This window comes from Danio aesculapii, chromosome 24, assembly GCF_903798145.1.
Source record: "Danio aesculapii chromosome 24, fDanAes4.1, whole genome shotgun sequence".
Taxonomy (NCBI): domain Eukaryota; kingdom Metazoa; phylum Chordata; class Actinopteri; order Cypriniformes; family Danionidae; genus Danio; species Danio aesculapii.
In genome coordinates, this window is record NC_079458.1 from 36,089,702 (window position 1) to 36,113,522 (window position 23,821).

The 23,821-nt window shown below is 36.5% G+C and overlaps 1 protein-coding gene across 1 annotated transcript in view; it reads right to left on the minus strand.

Moving 5' to 3' along the window:
* trpc1 (transient receptor potential cation channel, subfamily C, member 1) overlaps window positions 1–22,688 on the minus strand; it is a 40,048-nt gene extending 17,360 nt beyond the window's left edge. Inside the window, exons 1-9 of the mRNA XM_056450706.1 lie at window positions 22,237–22,688; window positions 19,092–19,246; window positions 18,871–18,972; window positions 17,032–17,234; window positions 14,668–14,799; window positions 12,346–12,541; window positions 11,594–11,924; window positions 2,495–2,634; window positions 23–175 (exon numbers count right to left, since the gene is read on the minus strand). Coding sequence (XP_056306681.1) covers window positions 23–175; window positions 2,495–2,634; window positions 11,594–11,924; window positions 12,346–12,541; window positions 14,668–14,799; window positions 17,032–17,234; window positions 18,871–18,972; window positions 19,092–19,246; window positions 22,237–22,402 — 1,578 coding nt within the window. The 5' untranslated portion in view covers window positions 22,403–22,688. The remainder of the gene's footprint in view (window positions 1–22; window positions 176–2,494; window positions 2,635–11,593; window positions 11,925–12,345; window positions 12,542–14,667; window positions 14,800–17,031; window positions 17,235–18,870; window positions 18,973–19,091; window positions 19,247–22,236) is intronic.
* Window positions 22,689–23,821: the final 1,133 nt, after the last annotated feature.

Consider the following 23,821-nt stretch of genomic DNA (forward strand, 5'->3'; position numbering starts at 1 on the left):
AGATGGAGGATGATGTGATTACCTGTAAAGGCCCCAAGATGGAGCTGGTGGTGTACATGAAGAAGAGGCGTAGATAGCTCAGAACTATGGCGAATGCAAAAAGGCCCTCAGCGACCAGGGTGGGATGGAAGGCGTCCCATTCTTTCCTTTCCTCTGGTATAGAAGTTTTGCTGTACTGAAGCAGAAAACAAAGAATAGGAGCAGAGACCTGTGTTTTACTGATCCTTGTGTCATTCCACACTCTTTCATGGAGTGCGAAGGAAATGTTCAACAGGATACAGCTACTACTACTACTACCAAAAATACATTAAAAAAATATTAGTTGACTAAAAAGTGAGTAAAACCGTTGCTTTAAAATTAAGTAAATGAACTACACAACAAAGGACAAAAAGTTAAGACAATAAATAGTTTTATGTTGCTTTAACTTATTTTAACAAGTTTATCAGGTCTCAACTACATTTTTTAAGTTTAATGGCCCTGTCATACACCTGGTACAATAAGGTGCAAGGAGTGTTTAGCGCGATTTGTTGCAATTTTCAGACCAGCGCAACTGTAATTTTCATGTTTTGCGCCATGTTGTTTAAATAGTCAATCCATTTGCGACACTTTGTCGACTTGGGGTGTGCCGGTCTAAAAAGGAGGTGTGTTAAGGCGCATTGTTGGCGCGTTGCAATTTTGAGGATCTGAAATAGACCGCATCATTGACTAAAACCTTTTCTGAAGTCCAGCACAGAGCACGTTAGTTATACGCCTATGCAGGTCCAAATGCTTACATATTGCTTAATACACACAGGATGTAGAGCAATACACAAATATCTTTACATATGAAGACAAATTACAGTATTAAAATGTTACAAAAACGATTATTTTTTTACATAAAAAAAAAACCACTATCCTCCATGCCTTCTTCACCTCAGGAAGCTTTTTTCAGTTTATTCATGACAATTTGCATTTGTATAATGCTATTATTATTATTAGCAGTAAGATACTCTGTTAAATACGGTACTAGGACGGTATTCTGTGTTAGCTGTGGCTTAATGTTTACTTACTGCTGAATGATCTAAGGGAAGGCTCTTTTTCTTTTGTCCCGTTTTCTCCTGTTTAATGGATAGTTATGGAGGTCAGAATTGTTTGTTTCATTTACGAAACTTTATTTTCGGTTTTAGGTAAGAAATTTAATATTAGGTAGCGTGCCTTGTTTTGTTTCAAGAGTTCACACTTAGATATTGTTTGACAACTGTTAGCAGGTTTGGCATGCTGTCCCGGGAGAGAACCCTGAGCTCGGAGATAGGTGAGCCCAGGGCTCCCGCCTGGTCCATAGAGCATGTGAGGGGAGTACGAGATCAGGTGGTTCTCGAGAGCTCCCCGTGGTAAAGGAAGAAAGGAGGAGAAGGGGTGGATGGGGGGTTTCTTCGGAAAACGAAGATAAGAGAGTAGTTCTAGCTAGGCTACTTATAGTGAGTTGGGGTTAATCTGATTGGCTAACTAGTGAATGTAGATGAGTGGCCAGCTGCAGTCAATCATATCACGTGCTCCTCTCGAAACTAGTTTGTGAAACTTCACTTATTGTTTTGGCCTTTTTGTTCCCTGGTTCCGATGCTGGAATTTTTGTTTAATAAAATCGTTACCCCTTTTTCACAACTTGGCCTGTGCGTGAGTACTTGGGGAACAGGAACGGGGACTCCGGGTGACCTCTTTTAACAGCGGTCATCCTTAACCTTATGTGCGTAGCGAGGTGCATCCGCTACGTAACATGCATATTTATATTTGTTTTTATAAAAAAGTTTAGATTTGTCCATGCGTCGGCTTTTGGAGACGTACTGTATTGTATTACCATATGGGGCGTAAGAATAGGATGTGTGTTTGATTATAACACTTCGTTATTATTGTTTATTTATTCGTTTGCTGAAAAATTAGACCTGAATTTAGAAATGGTATTGACACAAATCTTAGCGCTTAACAAACTAAATAAATATGTAGGCTAATGGATGTCTTCAGTGGAGTGAGCTTTAACTCCATTAAAGTAAAGAAGTAAAGTAAAGAGAAAGTCAAGAGGCTGAATGGAGGAGGGTCGTTCTTTATCCTCGCGCTGCAGATGGTCTGTTTAACTGATATCTTGCTAGTTTTTCCACTTACAAAGTCCGCCATGTAAATAGCAAATGCACCATGGCGCGACGCAACTGACTCTAAAAGGGAATGAGAGATGAGACTCTGATTGGTTAAATACACGTTATGAAACTACACAAATAGGGCTCTTAAGTAAACCTACAGATATCCAAGTCTTACTCTGGTAGAAGTATAAAGTCCTCCTCTTCAATATAATTTTATAAGTTTTTAAAGTCATTTTTAATTTACTTAAGTAAAAAAAACTTGACATACTCGTCCACCACTGCTACACAGTGTGTGCATGAATCATTTACAACGACAACAGGATGACTACTTTTCATTCTAAAGTCTTTGTTAAAGAAGGAAATGTTCTGTGCAGAGTCTGTACCTTGTTGTAAGCCACTATTTTTAGGGCAAAAGTGGCCAGATAAAGCGAGTTCATGACGAAGCTCAGCTGGTTCCGTGACTCTTCCAGGAAATCCTCTAATCCCTCATACCAGAGACGCTTCACATCCGACCACACCATGCCTGCACAGAGAGGAATTCGCCATCAGCGCAAAAGAAGCGTCCAAGCAGCAAATCAGAAAGGCCTTATTCCTGACAGATTTCAATCACTTCCAGATTCGAGTTACTCTCTCTGTCACATCTCAAAAGCCATAACTAAAAGATCTACAAATAGTATTGAAACAAAGGGTAAAGGAATAAGCAGTGGTGTAAAGTAACAAATTACAAGTACTGAAACTACTGTAACTGAGTAGATTTTTCTCAGAAGTTGTACTTTCACTAAGTAGTTTTGAAGATGTGTACTTTTACTTTCCCTTGAGTACATTTATAGTGCAGTATCAGTACTTTTACTCCACCAGTTTCCTTCAACCTGCAGTCACTACTTTTTTGTTGTCTATGGGGATTAGGAAAATCAGTCCTGTGATTTCTGTTCAATCTAATCTCACAGAGAAGGTAAATCGCATCATAATGAACTACCTCAAGACATGCAGCAAACTGTTTGGAAGCATTAAAAGTGTCCAAGACGATGTTTAAAATCTTTACACGCATTGACCCAAAGAATGTTTAGATCAAGCATGGGCAAACTCAATCCTCGAGGGCCGGTGTCCCTGCAGAGTTTTGCTCCAACACTAATCAAACACACCTGAACACCCTTATTAGTGTCTTCAAGATCACTAGAAAGCTACAAGCAGGTGTGTTTGATTAGGGTTGGTGCAAAACATGCAAGGACACCGGCCCTCCAGGATCGAGTTTGCCCATCCCTGGTTTAGATGCATGTCACTGAAGAGAAAATGGCCGATGTTTACTGTATGATGACGAAATGGCCTCAAACACCAACCAGGCACAAGACGTCAACATGACGTCAGATCGGCGTTGTACCCCAGCGTCGTAGGGACGTTGCATTTTGTTTGGAAATGAAAATCAGCTTGACGTCAGAACCCAACATCAGGCCTATGTCAGTGTCCAACATCAAACCTAAAATCAACCAAATATCAACGTCTAATGATGTTATAGCTTGATGTTGTGTGGATGTTACCACTATGGCGTCTATCAGATGTTGGACTTTGGTTGCTATACCTGACGAATAAATGTCAGTATTTGACATCAATGTGACGTTGGTTTAAGATGTTGGGTTGACGTTGGATTTTGGTCACTTTCTAACACAACCTAAAATCAACCAAATATTAACGTCATTTGACGTCATTATTTGACATCAAAATAATATTGTCCTTAGACGCTGGCTAGGCATTGAATTTTGGTCACCTGACACCACAACCTAAATCTAACCTAATATCATGCCTGCCAACACTCCTGTTTTTCCCGGGAGTCTCACGTATTTCAGACTTATCTCCTGTTTTATCATTTCTCCTGGAAAACTCCCGGAATTTCACCCCATCACCCCCCTCCCCCGGTCCTCAGCTTTTTCGTACAATTTATAACACCCCCAGATCTCCTCTGATGGCAGTGCCAGGCAGACCAGGCACCCCAGCAACCTCACACCTTTCGTTTTTTTCAGCCTCTGTAAAGTCTCTGAATGGTATTGGACACAGACACATCCTCCTCCGACCACCCCCGGTCTCCCAGATTTTTTATAGACAAATGTTGGCAGGTATGCCTAATATTAACGCCTTATGGCCTTGTGTGCCTGCTGGGCAATCACTAAATGCACTACAGAATGTTACGTTTACACACATCTACAAATTACATGTAAATGCATCAGCTTTTTACAGTGTAATACTCACTACTCGCTACTCTTGAGTATTTTTGAAAGGGCTACTTTTTACTCATACTTTGAGTAATATTTAAAACCGATATTTTTACTCTACCTGCTGTACATTTTTAGGCAAGTAATGGTACTTTTACTTGATTATCATTTTTCATACTCTTTCCACCACTGAAAATAAGTGATAATAATGATAAATTATATGGCTTTAAATACTATGTAAATGGCAATTTGTGACAGATAATATTTTGTAGTACATCAGAAAACAGAACGCAATAATACCTGTATATTTACCTCATTTCTGTTTAACAGGAAGATTTTTGTTTTTTTAACCCATTTCTAAAAATAATAGTTTGTTCTGTAGACAAAAGTATTGCTTAAGGGGGCTAATAATATTGACCTTAAAATAGTTTTAAAAAAATTAAAAATACTTTTATTCTAGCAGAAATAAAACAAATAAGATTTTCTCCAGAAGAAAAAATATTATAGGAAATACTGTAAAAAATTCCTCGCTCTGTTTAACATAATTTTAACAGTGAATAATTTACGGCACATTATTAACGGCGAATAATTTTGACTTCAACTGTATATTCTCAGAAATAAAGGTACAAAAACAGTCACTGGGTTGGGTACCATTTATAAAGTAAACTTCTGTGTATAAAGGGAACTTATTAGTACCTAAAGGATCCATAATGGTACCTTACAAGTAAATATTGGTACCTAATGGATCCATATTGTAGCTTAAAGGTATATAATAGTGCCTAAAATGCACCAAAATGTGCCTTTTTAAGTACTGCCCCAGGTTTTGTACCTTTATTTCTGTACATTTCCATTGTATATGACCATATTTATTTTTTATAGTAAATTAATGCACTTATTAGGACATCCCTAACCATATTAAACCTGCTGATTGATGATCTATGACTAAATTTGTTCATGTATGAAGTCTATTTTGAACAGTTGTACACATAATCATAAGTGCATAATTATGTGGGCTTAACAATAGGAAGTGTGCACATTTGACTGTACTTTACATCAGATTCAAAGAGAAAGCCTATTAAATATCTATTAGACTCTTTATGTCCACTTTTTATTTAAATAAACGCATCTTAGCTGATATGAAATAGAAATAGTGTGAAGAATGAGAATGGAAAAAGGCTTTTCCCACTATGCTTATCTGATACCACTGTGACTGTTTGACTATCTGTGTCTTTTTAGAGACTCTCTTGCACATATTATTCACATATTGTGTCATTTTTAATTGTTAGAAAGCAAAACTGTTATACACTTAGAGTCATACGTTTCTGCAAGTTTCATCAAGTCAAATTTAAGACGTTTTAAGACTCTTTTAGGACCATTATGAATGAAGTTTAAGGGATAAACACTAAGAATTTTTTCTAATGGCCCAGTTACGCCTATATATTTTTTGTATTGAAGGAAGATCATGTAAAGGGATGTGTTGCTTTAGTTTTCTTTTCCTGATTAGGGGATTTAATTTGGAGAACTTCATTTAAACATGTCTTAACAGCTGTTTTAAATTGCATTTCTTTGCAATAAAAAACGTAAATATTTATTTTTTACAAAAAGTTGTGTCGTGTGTCAGCCTATTAGGGTAGATTTACCTGGACATCGGTAAATTAAGACCTGTTTAAAATGATTAAGACCTAAAACTCAATATTTCAGTGAATTTTTAAGGCCTAAAATTTTGCTTATGAAATGTAAGACATTTTAAGACACCGCGGACACCCATGTTTGGAAGCAGTATGATTTGGTAATGTTTTCACAGAGCCCAACTCTGCTCACCAATGCTGCATTTATTAGATGGCAAATACAGTGGAAAAAATTAATTTGTGAAAGATTATTACAATTTTAAATAACTGTTTGCTTACTGCATGTAGTTTCAAAGGTAATTTATTCCTGGAAATCAAAGCTGATATTTTATCATCATCTTTTCATCTCCAGTATCATGTAATCCTTCACAAATCATTACAATATGATGATTTGCTGTTCATTATTGGTTCAAAATCACTAATAATGATTATTTACAATTATCAGTGCAGACTAGCTTCATAGTATCATGGAAACTAATACATTTTAGGATTCTTTGATAAAAAAATAAAGTTAAAAACAATAATTTTATTTACAATCTTCTCTTTTTACATTATAACGTATAATACACACTTCTGAAGACAACCAACCTTTAGATTTAGAAGATCAGGTGACAAGCATGAACGAATTTTCCTAGTAAACATGCACCTCTGTCTCCCTCTAGTGGTCTTCCTGCAATCCTAATCTACTATTTATTCATTCATTCCTTTTAAGCTTAGTCACTTTATTAATCCGGGGTCGCCACAGCAGAATGAACCGCCAACTTATCCAGCATATGCTTTATGCAGCGGATGCCCTTCCAGCTGCAACCCAGCTCTGGGAAACATCCATACACACTCATTCACACTCATACAATGCGGACAATTTAGCCTACCCTACTCACCTGTACCGCATGTCTTTGGACTGTGGGGGAAACCGGAGCACCCGGAGGAAACCCACACGAACGCAGGGAGAACATGCAAACTCCACACAGAAACGCCAACTGACCTAGCCGAGGCTTGAACCAGTGACCTTCTTGCTGTGAGGCGACAGCACTACCTACTGCGTCACTCATCTACCATTTAGTCTCACAATAAAACCATACAAATCTCACTTTTAAGACTTTTCAAAATGGCCCTTTTATATTATTCATGATGGTTTAGTCTTAACAGAAATAAAACAAGTGCCATTAGCAACTAATTACTCGGTGGTATCGCTAATGTAATGCGGAGAGATGATAACCGCTAGCTGTGTTTCTCACATCCGCATCAAAAAACATTATCAGTGTTATCAGTCATATTAAAGATTCTGCAGAATGATGGATGAACTGAATGCTCATAAGTCAATGGCTGGTGGGTTCATTTGACTTTATAGATAGAATTTTAACCAGCTCACTGCATATTGAACAGAACTTGTGATTAAAAGCTGACATTTACTTAATAAACATTGATTTAAAGATATGAAAATGTATTAAGAGGCCCTGTGACATTAAAATAAAGCTTAGATGTTAGTATCAGTATGTCCGTTTGAGGATATCCATAATCTAGTGTGCTCCAAAACAGACAAAATTTTCTGACATCACATCACCTCATACTTCTGTTTCTCATCAAAGCTTCTGACCAATCAAATGCTCTCTAGTATCTGATATGCTCCGCCCTCTTCAAGTAGGGATGGCTGATGTGTCTGACGTTTCGACACAGTGTCAAGATCCCAAAGCGCAACTGTTTCGAAAAACTGCATCGAAGCATGATCCGAAACACTCAGGTCACGCGACTAAAGCGATTCAAAGCTACGGTCATTTCAGAGGCACTTTAAGACCTGGCAAATCTGTTTTTGATTGACAGGGTCAGAAGTACATGTAGCCTAGTGGAACGTGCGTGTTCACTGAGTAACTGTTCTGCAAAAGTACCAAGTTTGCATCCCGACTTGTACAACTACTCAGAGAGAGAGAGAGTGAGAGCACAAGATAGCAATGGAAATAATTCTTTTTCTCTTGCTGATTTATTTGAAATTGCTTATGTCTATAATTGCCTTGCAATTTTAAAAATGATTCTTTGAATAGGCTAGTCTGGTTTTCAATTTATGCTAAAGATGCGTGTTGCTGCAGTCTGAAAGTGTTGATCATGTGATGTTGATGTGAACAGCTGGAGCTGTAAATTATTTGTTTTCCTTCATTTTCTTTTCGGCTCAGTCCCTTTATTAATCTGGGGTCGCCACAGTGGAATGAACCGCCAACTTATCCAGCATATGTTTTATGCAGCAGATGCCCTTCCAGCTGCAACCCATCACTGGGAAACATCCATACACACTCATTCACACTCATATACGGACAATTTATCTTACCCAATTCACCTATACCACATGTCTTTGGACTTGTGGGGGAAACCGGAGCACCCGGAGGAAACCCACGTGAACACAGGGAGTACATGCAAACTCCATACAGAAATGCCAACTGACCTAGCTGAGGCTCGAACCAGCAACCTTCTTGCTGTGAGGCGATCATGCTACCCACGGCGGCAAAATTATTTGTATTTCATTTCAAAGTCTTATTTGTTTTATTTCAGCTAGAATAAAAGCAGTTTTTAATTTTTTTAAAAACATTTTAAGGTCAAAATTATTAGCCCCTTTAAGCTATATTTTTTCTCGACAGTCTAGAGAACAAACCATCATTTTACAATAACTTGCCTAATTACCCTAACATGTAACCAAATTAACCTAGTTAAGCCTTTAAATGTCACTTTGCTGTATAGAAGTGTCTTGAAAAATATCTAGTCAAATATTATTTACTATCATCATGGCAAGGATAAAATAAATCAGTTATTAGAGATGAGTTATTAAAACTATTATGTTTAGAACTGTGTTAAAAAAGTCCTCTCTCTGTTAAACAGAAATTGGAAAAAGAAATAAACAGGGCGGCTAATAATTCTGACTTCAACTGCATGTCTCCTTGACAGTCTATGCAGCTTTATTACATTGTTAAAGTGTAGAGAGCCGCATGGCCTTCGGGATGATGTTAAGGCATTTTCTGATTTGTTTAATAACAGATTTTATCATTTGCTTTCTGTTGAAGAAACAGAACTTGACCCAGCACTTGTTTTGTTTCTGCTTGTGTGGTAAAGAGCATGTGAGGAAGAGAGTTGGTAAAACCTTTTAATGGTACCTGCATTAGTAATGCATTATAATGCAAGCATGATGCTTATAAACAATTTGATAATGTGTTTTATAATCTCATGAATAATTGACAGACATATTACTGAACATAATTTTATCCATTTACATTCTAATGGATTATATAAGTCTAGGACTTCAAACTTGTTTCAGACGGTTTTCTTAATAAAACTATTGTATTATCTTAAGTTATTTACTGCTTAAAGTGACAAAAACTAGGCTGTTTATAAAATGCCATGCACACCACTAGCCGAAATGATGCTACACGCACCCAAAGCAAACTTTTAAAGATTAGTATTTAGTGTTAATCTGCATTAACTCATTTTTATCCTCATTAACGTGCACACAGCACCCCATATAGACAGAAAAACACAGAATTGTGGACATTTTTGCAGATTTATCAAAAAAGAAAAACTGAAATATCACATGGTCTTAAGTATTCAGACCCTTTGCTCAGTAGTAGGAGCACCCTTTTGATCTAATACAGCCAGCAGTCTATTTGGGAAAGATGCAACAAGTTTTTCACACCTTGATTTAGGGATCCTAAAGCAAATTCCTCCTTGCAGATCCTCTCCAGTTCTATCAGGTTGAATGGTAAACATTGGTGGATAGCCATTTTTAGGTCTCTTTAGAGATGATTAATTGGGTTTAAGTCAGGGCTCTGGATGGGCCATTCAAGAACAGTCATGGAGTTGTTATGAAGCCACTCCTTCAACATTTCAGCTGTGTGTTCAGGGTCACTAGCTATGTGCGAATTAACTTTATGCGCAAACCTGGATTATCACATAAACTACATGCGAATAAAGCACCGTTTCCATCCAACGAGTCAAATCGAACAAAATCATCACTGCCTGATTAACTGGCGGCCAAATATCGACAGTAAAAATGAAATTTGCTGTGGTAGGAAAAGCTGCGTGAATCTTTTCTTCATTTATTAAATGACTTGCTCCTCAGAAGGCAATCCTGACACGCAGTAAATGCGTGGTGGCATTTGAAGGCGTGAGACACGGAGCAGAGACGCTGTTAATTTTGGAGGTCATTAATAATATAATAACACTAATACTGAAATGGTTAAGGCGTTTTATAATGACCAAAACAACATTTCAGGTGTTTTTTAGTGAGATCACATGATCTCTCATAACAAAATTACATGAACTTTTTAATGCGCATACTGGAACTTGTTTGGTAAAAGTGTTTCCATCGTAGTTTATGCGCATCTTTTCTTATTGAATAAAAAGTTTATCGTACTCAGTTATGCGCATATGTTTTTATTTATTTATTTTTAAAAAATTATTAGGATATGCAAGTAGTACACAAAATAGGATCACATACAAAGAGAACAAAACAACAACAAAAACATGAAAACGCAATGGGTGCATATGTGTGCAGGCATGTAAAGGTAACTAGGTGGATAGTCTGAGTACATACATATGGGGAAAAAAAATTATATATATATAAAACATGTATAACCATCATTAAATGAGACAAATAGCATAAATATATAAATATAAAATAGATAGAAAAAAAACTACTACTACTACTACCACGTCTACTACAACTGATACTACTACAACAACAACAACATTTACCACTATTACAACATCTACATCGACAACATCTGATACTTCTGATACTACTACACCAACGACAACTACTGCTACTACAACATCTACTAATTCTGATACTACTATACCAATGACGTCTACTATTACTGATCCTACTACAACTATTACTTCAACAACCACAACTACTTCTACAATCACTACTACCACTATTACAACAACTACAGCAACCTGAATAATGACCATGGCAGAAATACTTATGATAATGAGGAGAAAAAAGGAGGACAGTAGTACTAATAATGGTAACAAAAGTAGCAGTAATAACATTAATGATGATAGTGAGGAGACGATATGTTGTTATGCGCATTTTCAAAATTCATGCACATCTTGGCATTTCCATCAACCGTTTTTAAAACTAGGTGGATGGAAACGTAGCTACTGTCTTGTTGGAAGGTCCTGAGCACTTAGGAGAAAGTTTTCATCCATGATTTCCCTGCCTTGCCACAACTCTGTCTCTGAGCTCTTCAGGCAGTTCCTTTGACCTCATGATTGTCATTTGCCTTGACATGCATTGTGAGGTCTTATATAGACAGGTGTGCGGCTTTCCTAATCAAGTCCAATCAGTTTAATCAAACACAGCTGGACTCAAATGAAGGTGTAGAACCATCTCAAGAATGTTACGGAGAAACAGACAGCACCTGAGTTAAATATGAGTACGTTACGAGTGTAACGGCGAAGGGTCTGAATACTTATGACCATGTGATATTTCAGTTTTTCGTTTTTAATAAATCAGCAAAAATGTCCACAATTCTGTGTTTTTCTGTCAACATGGGGTGCTGTGTGCACGTTAATGAGGAAAAAATGAACTTAAACGATTTTAGCAATGGCTGCAATATAACAAAGAGTGAAAATATATATATATAGACATGCTGCCAATCCTCACCTATGATCCAGAGAATGAGAAGGTAGTCTATCACTTGCAGCGCAGGACCCATGTTCTTCTTGTCATTGTAGATGAGTGAGTACAGGTTCAGAAGCAGCAGGAAGGTGAAGTAAGAAGCGCTGTGGATGATAAACTTGATGAAAGGAGTGTGGATGACCTGGCCGACGCGAGAACGGGGTCCCAGCAGGTAACAGATGGACAACAGCGGCCACAGCAGGGCTACGCTCAAAACCGACACGATCTTTAAGCAGGTGTGTTTGCGGCGGTAGCTCGCCATCTCGCCGAACCACACCGTATTCAGAAACTGCTGACAGTTGGACTGGGCGACAAACTGTAGAGGAGGGAACATGACAAACCATATTTAAAGAAAGAGAAATGTATCGGGTGTTTTTTTAATAAAATAAAGTCGCTTGTGGACACCAGGACAATATTCAGTCATGCTTATCAGCAGTGCTCATTGGCAGTGTTTATCGAGACGTTTTTCGGCATTGGTATCCAAGTGATACTTCATACGATACTTCATACTGGATACGATGAGCAGAATGAATGTGCACAATCACTCCCGGATGTTAGGTGGCACTACAGAAATTTACTTGACTCAATTGCTCTTCCAAATTTAAGTGGATTGAACATAAAAAAATTAAGTTGTCGGCCAAAAAACTCAAACTTCAGCTCATTTTAAATAAGTAGTTTGAACAAGCAGCAAAACGTTTTATTGAGTGCAGCAAGTTTTGTGCAAAATCCTCAATCACCTCCTTTTGGTTGTATTTGATGGCCAGTTTGAGGCGGCTGAGGTTCATGCGTTCCTCCAGAAGGCCTCTCTTGTCTACGTGGTCTTCGCTGGACGTGTGGTTCAGTATGACTTCCAGCTCACGAGAGTTGCGGGCCTGAGCCAGCAGGTCCTTGGCAAACATCTTGCACTGCTTGGCAAGTTCTTCATAATCATTCCTGTAGTTCGATAAAAAGATCAGAATGAGCAGTAGAAGGAGAATGCTCCTTTTTTACACACTTAAACAGTGCTCTATTGACCTTTCCAGTGAGCGGGTTCTTTATAGTGGAAATAGGTCATAGACATTTTTTGCGATGAAAAAAAATGAGTTCTCTCTGTTCACAAAAGCAATCATTAAGGAGCCAGAATTGGTGTTTTTATTTTTAAAGTGTTGATATTTCTTATATTTCTTATTTTTTTTAGGCCTTTTTTAGATAGAACAGTAGTCAGACTGGAAGCGAAGTGGGAGAGAAAGGGGGTAGGGTCAGGAAATGTCCTCAGGCCGGGATTCGAACTTGGGATGCCCTGAAGTGCTACGACACCATATATCAGCGCGCTAACCACTAGGCTATTGCGCTGACGAAGTGTTGATATTTCAAGGATTCAATCCTTTTCACCTCAATCAATTAAACGAAAGCACTTTTAGACTATGCTGTAAATAAATATCTGTAAATAAACAGTTTTCGGTATTTTGTGAGTTATGTTTTTCGTTCCATTTTTTAATGCTTTATTTAAACCTTGATCTTTCTTCCAACAACTTGTGATGATGGAAAGTTTGAGAAAGTGACTTTTATTGACTTTTTTTTTTAAGTTTGAAGTGATATATTGTGTGTATTAGGTCCAATCACAAATCTACTTCTTAGCCCTTCCCCTTATCCCTTCCACTCGTTTTGCGCATTCAGATGAAGGGCTCAGGTTGTCCCAATTCTCTTTAGCTTGAAGGTATAGGGCTAAGGGAAAGGGCTAAACCAACACAATCGCACGGCAATTCGTAACTTTTTGATTTAGTGGCTAATTCGTATGAATTCGTACGATCTAATTCGTACGATTTAGTACGATTTGCTCATTCTCCAATGACGGTTGGGTTTAGGGGTGGGGCTAGGTGCCACGCCTCATTTTTAAAATCGTACAATTTCGCACGACTGAACTCGTACGAATTCGTACGAATTAGCCACTGAACTGACAAAACGTAAAATACTTACGTTTTCTCGTGAGAAAAGCTGGCTAAACAGAGATTTTCCAGGACCACACTCGTAACCAAGGAGTACAAAACTGTCCTAGAAGTTTGTGCAGGCGTCCTCACATGAAACTAACCTTGTTTTTGTTGTTAAACGATGACCAAAAAAAAAAACAAAAATAGATATATAACAGTTTTATATTTTTTCAAGTAAATTGTTTTAGAGTTTAACCTACATATCCTAAAAATATTTGTTAAACTATATTTTATTTTATAGTTATATTTACAGTGTTTTATGACAACAGCAATTATTTGTACTTAAGCTTTTTTTGTGTGTTTAAAGGGTATGTTAAAAGTGGAAAATTTTATGGAATATTTAGAGATTTCGTGCATAATTACATGAATTAATCTGTATAATCATATTAATTAATGTAAATAATTACAGTAATAATCTGTATAATCACATTAATTAATCTGTATAATTACAGCAATAACCTGTATAATTATAGTAATAATCTTTAAAATAACACTAAATAATCTGTATAATTACATTAATAAATTATTTATGTACAGTAATAATTTGTAAAATGACAGTACTAATCTGTATAAATTGCAGTAATAATTAGTAAAATGGCAGTAATTACCTGTATCATTACAGTTATAATCTGTAAAATGACAGTAATAACTTGTAACTTGTACAGGGTTTTTTTATAGTGTAGTACCAATTAACAACTAACACTTAGGTACCATTTCCCACTATTTATTTAATTATTACCTGAATATATTAATAAGATATTGCCTGTTTATTAGTACTTAAAAAGTATGAGCTCTTATTAATAAAAAGCAAATTAGTAGTTCGATCTAAAAATCTTGGTTAATGGTTTGTTAATAGTGAGAAGTGTACCTTAAAATAAACTATGCGCACATTTCCTAATTGTTTATTGCCTATTATATCCAGACAGCAGCACTTGAATCTCCATTCAGTTTTTTACTCTGGCACATTTGTCCCAGTAAATAAACTGCTATCCAAACGCTCAATGTTCGACACAGAGTATTTGCTATTGTTTAGCTCTCTCCATTTAGCGGCGATCCCTATGAGACCGCTTTCATTAATCACTCTTCCATTACCGAAACTCCACTTCCACCAGGCTCAGCTCTTTCAGATCAGCGCTGAGCTCAAACGCCCTCAGAATGGGGTCTTCTTCTGTAAGCATGATCAAGGACGGGCTGGCGAGGCATCGGTAGATATCTAGACGGAACCTGCAAGGGATACAAACGGAGAACGCTCAAAATAATGCAGTGGACGTTTTACTTTACATAAATATACTTTCGGTTGACTGTGGTCGTCAAATGTATTGGTGATTTTTCAATACATGTTTATTCCAACACAATCTCACGGCAATTCGTAACTTTTTGATTTAGTGGCTAACTCGTATGAATTCGTATAATCTAATTCGTACAGTTTAGTATGATTTGCTCATCCTCCAATGACTGTTGGTTTTAGGGGTGGGGTAGGTGCCACGCCTCCTTTTTAAAATCGTACAATTTCGTACGACTGAACTCGTACGAATTCGTACGAATTAGCTACTAAACTGACAAAACGTAAAACACTTACGTTTTCTCGTGAGATCAGGCTGGTTTATTCATGTTTATTTATATAGCGCTTTTTACTATGTAGATTGTGTCAAAGCAGCTTAACATAGTTCTAGTAAAGTCCAGTTTTCAGAGTTGAAGTTCGATTTAGTTTAGTTCAGTGTGGTTTAAATTTCACTGCTGTAAGTTCAAACACTGAAGAGCAAATCCATCGAACCGCAGCTCCACAAGTCCCGATCCGAGCCATTCATTCATTCATTGATTCATTCATCCAATACAGTCATTAAATATATAAAAAAATTAACCTTAGTCTTTTTAAAATAAAGTCGTTAAGTGAAGTTTCATAAACTAATTTCGAGAGGAGCACGTGATATGATTGAGCACGACTGGCCGCTCATCTGTAATCAGTAATAATCCAATCAGAGTGATCCTAGTTTACTATAAATGGATCATTTTCTTCCTACTGCTCTATCTTCGTTTGGAAGAATCCCCCCTTCCACCCCATCTCCTCCCTATTCCTCCCTTTTCTAAAGAGGGAGCTCTCGAGATCTCGGATCTCCTGATATGCTTATTGACCGGGCGGGAGCCCTGGGCTCAAATATCTCCGAGCTCAGGGTTCTCTCCCGGGACAGCATGCCAAACTTGCTTTAAATGCCAAGCATATCCAAGTGGGAACTCTTGAAGTGTATTCTGGTATTTGTTAACACACTGATAAAAATGATTGATTGGATTTACACCAAACCAGTATACTGCTTTGGTATAAAAAGTACTTAATATTACTTGAGAGTTAAAAATGTTACGCAAGTAAAATTACAAACACTGAGTGAAAATGTACTCAATTAAACATAGAAGTAATATATTCTTAAAATAAAAAATACCTCACTTAAATTGTAATTTCTAAAGGACCAACGATTACAAGTATCAGTGCAATTCAATTGGTTTGGCACTTTAATAGAGTGATGTCCAAAAATGAGTACGTTTAGACTGCTAATAAAAAAGTAAGTTGTTTTTTTTCTTTTCTTTACAAATGTAACTACATAAAATATAAAATTTTCATTGCGCTCAAGTAAAGTAAAAATCCCCAAAAATAATGCTTAAGGACAGTAAACACCTCTGGATTTCAGAATAAAAGTTCAAGTTAAAAAGTTAAATCATTTGCTGAACACAACTGAAGATATTCTGAAGAAAATTGGAAACCAGACAATTAAAATTGAGACGACATATTCACTGGCTTAAAGTATCCTTATTATTTACAACTTTATTTTGTATATTTTCCCTTAAATTATCAAGTTAGAGGTTTTGTTCAGACTTATTTTTTTGTTCCTTGTTTAAAAAAATCTATTGCTAAAAGAGCTTTTAGGCTTAAGGGTCCAATAGATTGGAATAATTAACCTTCAAATATATTCGATCCATTGCATCATGTTTAAGCAAACTTTGCTGTCATATTTTACTTTGGATTGTACTTCTTCTTTCCTGAGGATGTTGTTGTTGGTGATTTGAGTCAGTAATCTGTACATCTTTTTGTACTATAGGTGCATCCGAAATCGCATACTTTCATACTATATAGTACGATAGAAACAGTATGTGAGCCAAGTAGTACGTCCGAATTCATTCATTTCATTAATTTTCTTTTCGGCTTAGTCTCTTTATTAATCCGGGGTCGCCACAGCGGAATGAACCGCCAACTTATCCAGCACGTTTTTATGCAGTGGATGCCCTTCCAGCCACAACCCATCTCTGGAAAACATCCTCACACACTCATACAATACGGACAATTTAGCCTCCCCAATTCACCTGTACTGCATGTCTTTGGACTGTGGGGGAAACCGGAGCTGTCTGAATTCATAGAGTTCAAAAAACAGTATGTGAGAAGCAAATAAAGTAAATAAAGATGTTTGCCTTGAATGACGAAGACTGTCCTTCTTGTTCTTGGCATTACAGAGGGTACACTCGCACCCTACAGCATGGGGTCGTGGCAGAGAGATGTCCTGCTTTAACAGCATGGTCAAAATCTCGTAATTATTCCTGTGGGCAGCAAGAATGACTGGAGCAACATCCATGGTGGTGGAATACTCTGGGTTCTGAATCTTCTGTATCAGTTTCTGAAAAGAAAATAATTGTGGAACAGAATTGATGTTTCGAATAATAAGATAATATTTTAAACATTCAGCATTTAACAATATATTAATTAAAAGAAAACACTAATATTGACAGGTTTTTGAAAGGGTCATCAAACGAAGTTCCAGATTTTTTAACCCAGCCTTATTATTGAAATGTACCCCTGTATATATTTCAAGAGAGCGCGAAATACGTCCCAGGAGCTACGTTTTTTTTTTTTTTTTTTTGCAATTTTTGTTTTCGCAAACCCACCAGAGGCCGATGTGTATGCTTTTTCAGATCTCAAATTTCTCTTGCGACTGCCATTCATGCCTGCTGTTCTTGCATAAATCCACAAGATGCCGCTGTCGACTGACTGACTGGAAGATCACCCCACCCACCCCCTTCCCTAAACCCAACCGATGGCATTTTCAAAAGCACCGATTGACCCAATCACACCCTTCCCTAAACCCAACCAACAGTGTTTTCAAAAGCAATCCAGAAAAAGACAAGATGCCTGATTTTTACTACATTTTCAGATCTTACCACATTCTCACCCTGTTATTTACCTGTTTCTTTTATTTTTTGCCTTTTGTTTTTGTTTTACCTGCTTTCTGGAACCGTTTGGATTTGAACCCATCATCACAGTCAACTCTCTGCATCTCAAGTCCACTGACATACACTGTACAAAGTGGTCCACACGAAGGTAAGCGATCAGCTGGTAACGCGAAAAGAAACAGAAGCTGTCTGCGGCGTCGTCCCGCCCTATAGCATTTTTTTTTAAAGACGAAATGCAGCCATACGTACCTCTGGCTACATAATTCGCAATCTCCAGAAATGTATACGGGGGTACGTATTCACAATGAGCCTGTGTTGAGATTTTTATGTTCTGTTTTTCAAGGTTAGTTTATACCATTCTGAACTGGTTTTTCTCCACCCAAAAAGTGCAATATTTGTTCATCTTAATTTTTTAAATCAACTTTAATGGTTGTTACCTCTTCTAAAAACAAAAGTAAACACCTTCCGGTATGATTATTTAACCATGTCTAATTTTATCCACATACTCCTTTATAGCATGCCATATGTTTTGATACTCAACACTGCTACAGAGCCACACATTATATACAGTTGAAGTCAAAATTATCAGCACTCCTTTGAATTTTGTTTTCTTTTTCAACTATTTCCCAAACAATGCTTAACAGAGCAAGAAATTTCCACAGTATTTCATATAATCTTATTTCTTCTAAAGATAGTCTTACTTGTTTTATTTTGGCTAGAATAAAAGCAGTTTTAATTTTTTTAAAATAACCTTTTAAGCAATATAAGCCCCCTTAAGCAATATATTTATTTGATTATTTACAGAACAAACCATCGTTATACAAAAACTTGCCTACCTAACTTGCCAAATTAACCTAATTAGGCCTTTAAATTGCACTTAAAGCTGAATACTATAGTATCTTAAAAATATCTAGTAAGAAATCATGTTTAGAAATGCGTTTTTCTTTCTATTAAACAGAAATTAGGGAAACAATACACAGGGGGGCATATAATTCAGGGGGGCTAATAATTCAGACTTCAACTGTATATTTTAAAGGAAACACGTGTATATTAAAAAAATATACAATTGCATAAGATACCAACCGCGATAGACGGCTTGGAGGAACGCCTGGGCCGATGGTTTAGCAGGATGTCAACTGCTCCTACCACTTCTGAATCAATAGCCACTAATAATGCATCTGTGGCCTGCATGTATATGCGCATACACACACACACACACACACACACACGCATCCATCACAAATGAACAAATTGGTTTTATCTAATACGTTATGTAAGATCTTAGAACATGGGTGTGCTTTTACCTGGCAGCCATGATCCAAGAGCAGCTGTAATATGTCTAGATTCTCATTCTCGATTGAAATGGTGACAGCGTCTCTCCCGAGCACATCTACACAGTTAATGTTCAACTCGCCATGTCGTTTCTCCTCCAAAAGCTTCTTCACCATGTAGTAGTCCCCTTAAAATGCAGTTAGGTTATAATACATTAAAACAATGGCATGGTTATCAGCAAGGGAGGACAGTGGTTTGTGATTGAAAATAACGTAGCCCTTAAAGGAGAGATATCTTTCCCTAAGCCGTTTTAGGATTTCTTTATATGGTAAAAGAGTAGCAACTGACTCTCGTCTGCACAGTGTAACCAGACCAAATTCATTAGTTTTCCAAGCTGTTTCTGGAATGCTTGGAAATAAACCATGTGCTGCTGTTTAACCAAACACTAAATGGAAGAACCGCTGCTGAGGAGCTCTGAGCAATCCGTCAAACTTTCAAAAACCTACACCATCTCGAAAACAAATCACTAATATAGTAGCACCGTGTAAATAAACGTGAGTTTATTACAGTCAACAATTCTACAACATCTTAATTTCTGCTATTTCACTGTGATGTCTTCATAAGGTTATTTCATATACGTTTAAATTTTAACACTTTGATTTCTAATAGTCATTTTTGTATTCGATAAACTGTTTTCAGTTTATACATATGTGACACTGGACCACAAAACCAGTCAGTGCCAATTTTTTAAATCAGCTTTGTATTGACCTCATGGTTTGTTATGATTGGACAATATTGAGCCAAAATCTGGAATCTGAGAACATATTTTGAAAATAGCTTTTAAAGTTGTCCAGATTAAGTTCTTAGAAATGTGTACTACTAATCCAAATTTCTTTTTTTGGGGAATTTTGATATATTTACAGTAGAAAATTTACAATATAGACTCACCGGCCACTTTATTAGGTACACCTGTCCAACTGCTTGTTCATGCAAATTTCCTATCAGCTAACCACATGGCAGCAACTCAATGCATTTAGGCATGCAGACATGGTCAAGACAGTCTGCTGCATAAGGATGGCAGGATCAGAATTTGGCATCAACAACGTGAAAGCATGGATCCATCCTGCCTTGTATCAGTGGTTCATGCTGTTGGTGGTGGCGTAGTGGTGTGGGGGATATTTTCTTGGCACACTTTGGGCCCATTAGTACCAATTGAGCATTGTGTCAACGCCACAGCCTACCTAAGTATTGTTGCTGACCATGTCCATCCCTTTATGACCACAGTGTACCATCTTCTGATGGCTACTTCCAGCAGGATAACACACCATGTCATAAAGCACGAATCATCTCAGACTGGTTTCTTGAACATGACAATGAGTTCACTGTACTCAAATGGCCTCCACAGTCACCATACCTTAATCCAATAGAGCACCTTTGGGATGCGGTGGAACGGGAGATTCGCATCATGGATGTGCAGCTGACAAATCTGCAGCAAATGCGTGATGCTATCATGTCAATATAGACCAAAATCTCAGAGGAATATTTCCAGTACTTTGTTGAATCTATGCCATGAAGGATTAAGGCAGTTCTGAAGGCATAAGGGGGTCCAACCCGGTACTAGTAAGGTGTACCTAATAAAGTGACCGGAGAATGTACATTCATACAACATGATCTTTATTTAATATTCTAATGATTTCTGGCATAAAATAATATATATATACATATACAATATATATATATAATATATATATACAATGCATCTTTAACTGCTGCCAAAAATATACCTGAGCAACTTAAGACTTAAGTTTTGTGGTTCATGTCAAATATAGACCATTTCAATGTGGTCATGTCATTGGCCCATGAACATTTCCTGCTTGTTATCAAACTATTTCATAACTGTAACAAGAGGTTAAAACAATGTTAAACAGCTATCATAGCATTATTTATCAATGTGTGGCTCTTTTTTGGATTCTCAGAAGCTCTAGAAATAAATAATTAAAAACTGTTGAACAGGAAATACGTTGGGACCTTTGTTTTGGTTTGCATCCCTGAAAATGGTCTATAGTAAATCTATAATCAACAAGTTTTTATTTTAAAGACTATGACTAAAGGTTTTGTCTATATAATCTATATATCTGTATATATATATATATATATATATATATATATATATATATATATATATATATATATATATATATATATATAATATATATATATATATATATATATATATATATTATATATGTAAAATGCATACGAGAAAATACTATAGGCTATAAATGAGTTTGCATGCAAATATAAGTCAAAGGAAAGACGTTCCATTTTACTGTCTGCATCAAAATTAATTGACTAAAGTGATTTGACATTCCGCATGAAAAAAGCATATAAAATGCGAGTAAAGTGTCTAGTGCTGCAGATGCTTTTCTGAAAACAGATTATCAGAATGAGGGTGAAAATATATTCTATCATAAGTCAGTGTAACAGATATACTTATGTAACAATTAAACAGACATATTTCTGACCACATACTTATAACATAAAAGAACAAATGTCAACATTTTATGATAATGTTGTATTATAGTTGTAATATAAACCTAAACACATTTTTATTAATCTTTGTTAATGTTATTTAATGAAAATAGTCAGTTTTTTACTTAACACACAGTGCAGTTTACTAATGTTGACAAGTAAAATGTTGTAATTTAATAACGCATTAGAGAATATTGAACAACGATTAATATATGAAATACTGTACAATGGTTGTTTATTCTTAGTAAATGATAGTAAATACATAAACCAATGAAACCTTTTTGTAAAGTGTCACAGCTTAAAAATGATCATTGTATTTTAAATGATCAACCTACATTTTGCTGATAAATGGGTCAATTATATATTGCGGTAAAAAGAGGTCAAAATAAAAGATTTGAAATGACAATTAATTATCTTTTTTAATATTTATTTGCAATATTTAATATTAAGGCTGAATAACTTTGATAACAATAGTTCATAAGTATTTCATTTAGTCTAAATCTCCGAACGTAAAACAACCACGAACTAATATAGCCTACTGTTATCATAATGGCTACTGTTGTTTAGGCTAATATATGTATACAATATAAACACACTCTTGCAGTATATTTTACACACATTTTTGAAGATGATAAATGAACTCACCCTTCTCGCAGGCCAGCAGAAAGAGCTTCTCGTCCAGAGTGGTCTCCTCCTTCACCTCTCTGACGTCTTTTAACGCCAGATATTTATCCGGAGAGGACGAGTCCGTGCCCTGATATAGAGCAGCCATTATAACGGAGAGAGAATACGGCAAAGCACTGATGTGCATCCCACTGAGCAGAGCCTTACACCTTTATACACATGAAACCACCGAAATCACCGAAAACAACAACAACAACAGCCCTGATCAATCCAGATGTAAACGATGTTCCGCGTTCTGACGAGGCCCTCACTATAACGACAGATTGACTCCTGTTCAATTTTCCTTCTCGATTTATGGTACGGTGAAACAAACTCCCATCAACGTGAATAACGTTAACATCAAGGCTTTCCTTAGAAATTCTAATGATAGTAGATATGATAGTAGAGGCATGAAGCTGGAGCATCAAGATGGTCTGTTGCGCTGGTGCTGATGATGCTGTAAGTGCGCACGCGCGCTGCACCGCTGCTGGAGCATCAGTAGTTACATAACAGATGAATGTCGGTAAGATCCACTTGATACTGGTTAAGCTGAACTGCATTACGTCTTATGTATATATAACAGCATAACATGCTTACCTGCGTTTTAGTGCAAAATACTATTTTGGTTGTCAGATTTATTCGATTTTAATTAGTTAATGGTCATTTAATTTAGAAAAATATGCAAAAAATGCTCAATATACTCACTAAAATTATTATAAAGGCACCATATAAATGTACCTTACTCACTCACCCACTTTCAAATACAGGTTTCAAAAAGAAGTTTTATTTGTTTGCCATGAAAGAACCACTTTATGTTCCCTTATAAGCTGTTGGGGATGTTTTTATCCACTCTGGGGTGATGTTGAGTCTTAATTTGGCCATAACTTTCTCTGTTGTTCAGCTAGCGGAATGATAATTGGTGATGAATCTTATTTTGACACATATTTTGATATATATATATATATATATATCTATATATATATGTGTGTATATATAGTGGCGTTCCCTGTAGCGGTAGGCACGATTAAGACAAATGTGAAACACTGTTGTACAGGGGGTATTTCAGGATTTTCATTTTAGGGCGGATCAGGAACAGATCATTTTGGGGTAAACAAAGAAAAATGTACATACATTTACACACGTATACATTTTTAAGTAAGAATTTAAAATAATACACTAAAATTAGGGAAGTTTAATCAGAAAAATAAGTGACTATACCAAGGGTATATGCAATTATTGATCCTCAGAAGTGGTAATACCCAAACAGCTCGTGGAAAAAAGTAAGCATACTGAGTATACGTGCGTATAGCAAGGACTACAGCACTGCCTAAACCCAATCATCATTGGGGGATGAGCAAATCATACTAAATTGTACGAATGAGATCATACAAATTGGCCACTAAGTCAAGAAGCAACAAACTGCAGTCCATGAGATAGCATTGGTGTTTCACAAAAACATATGGTGTGTCTAAAACTGCCAGTGATGGGCAAGCTCAGAGTTGTTTTCAGATTTTCCCCCTATATATGTCATACTCCAGATATATATATATATATATATATATATATA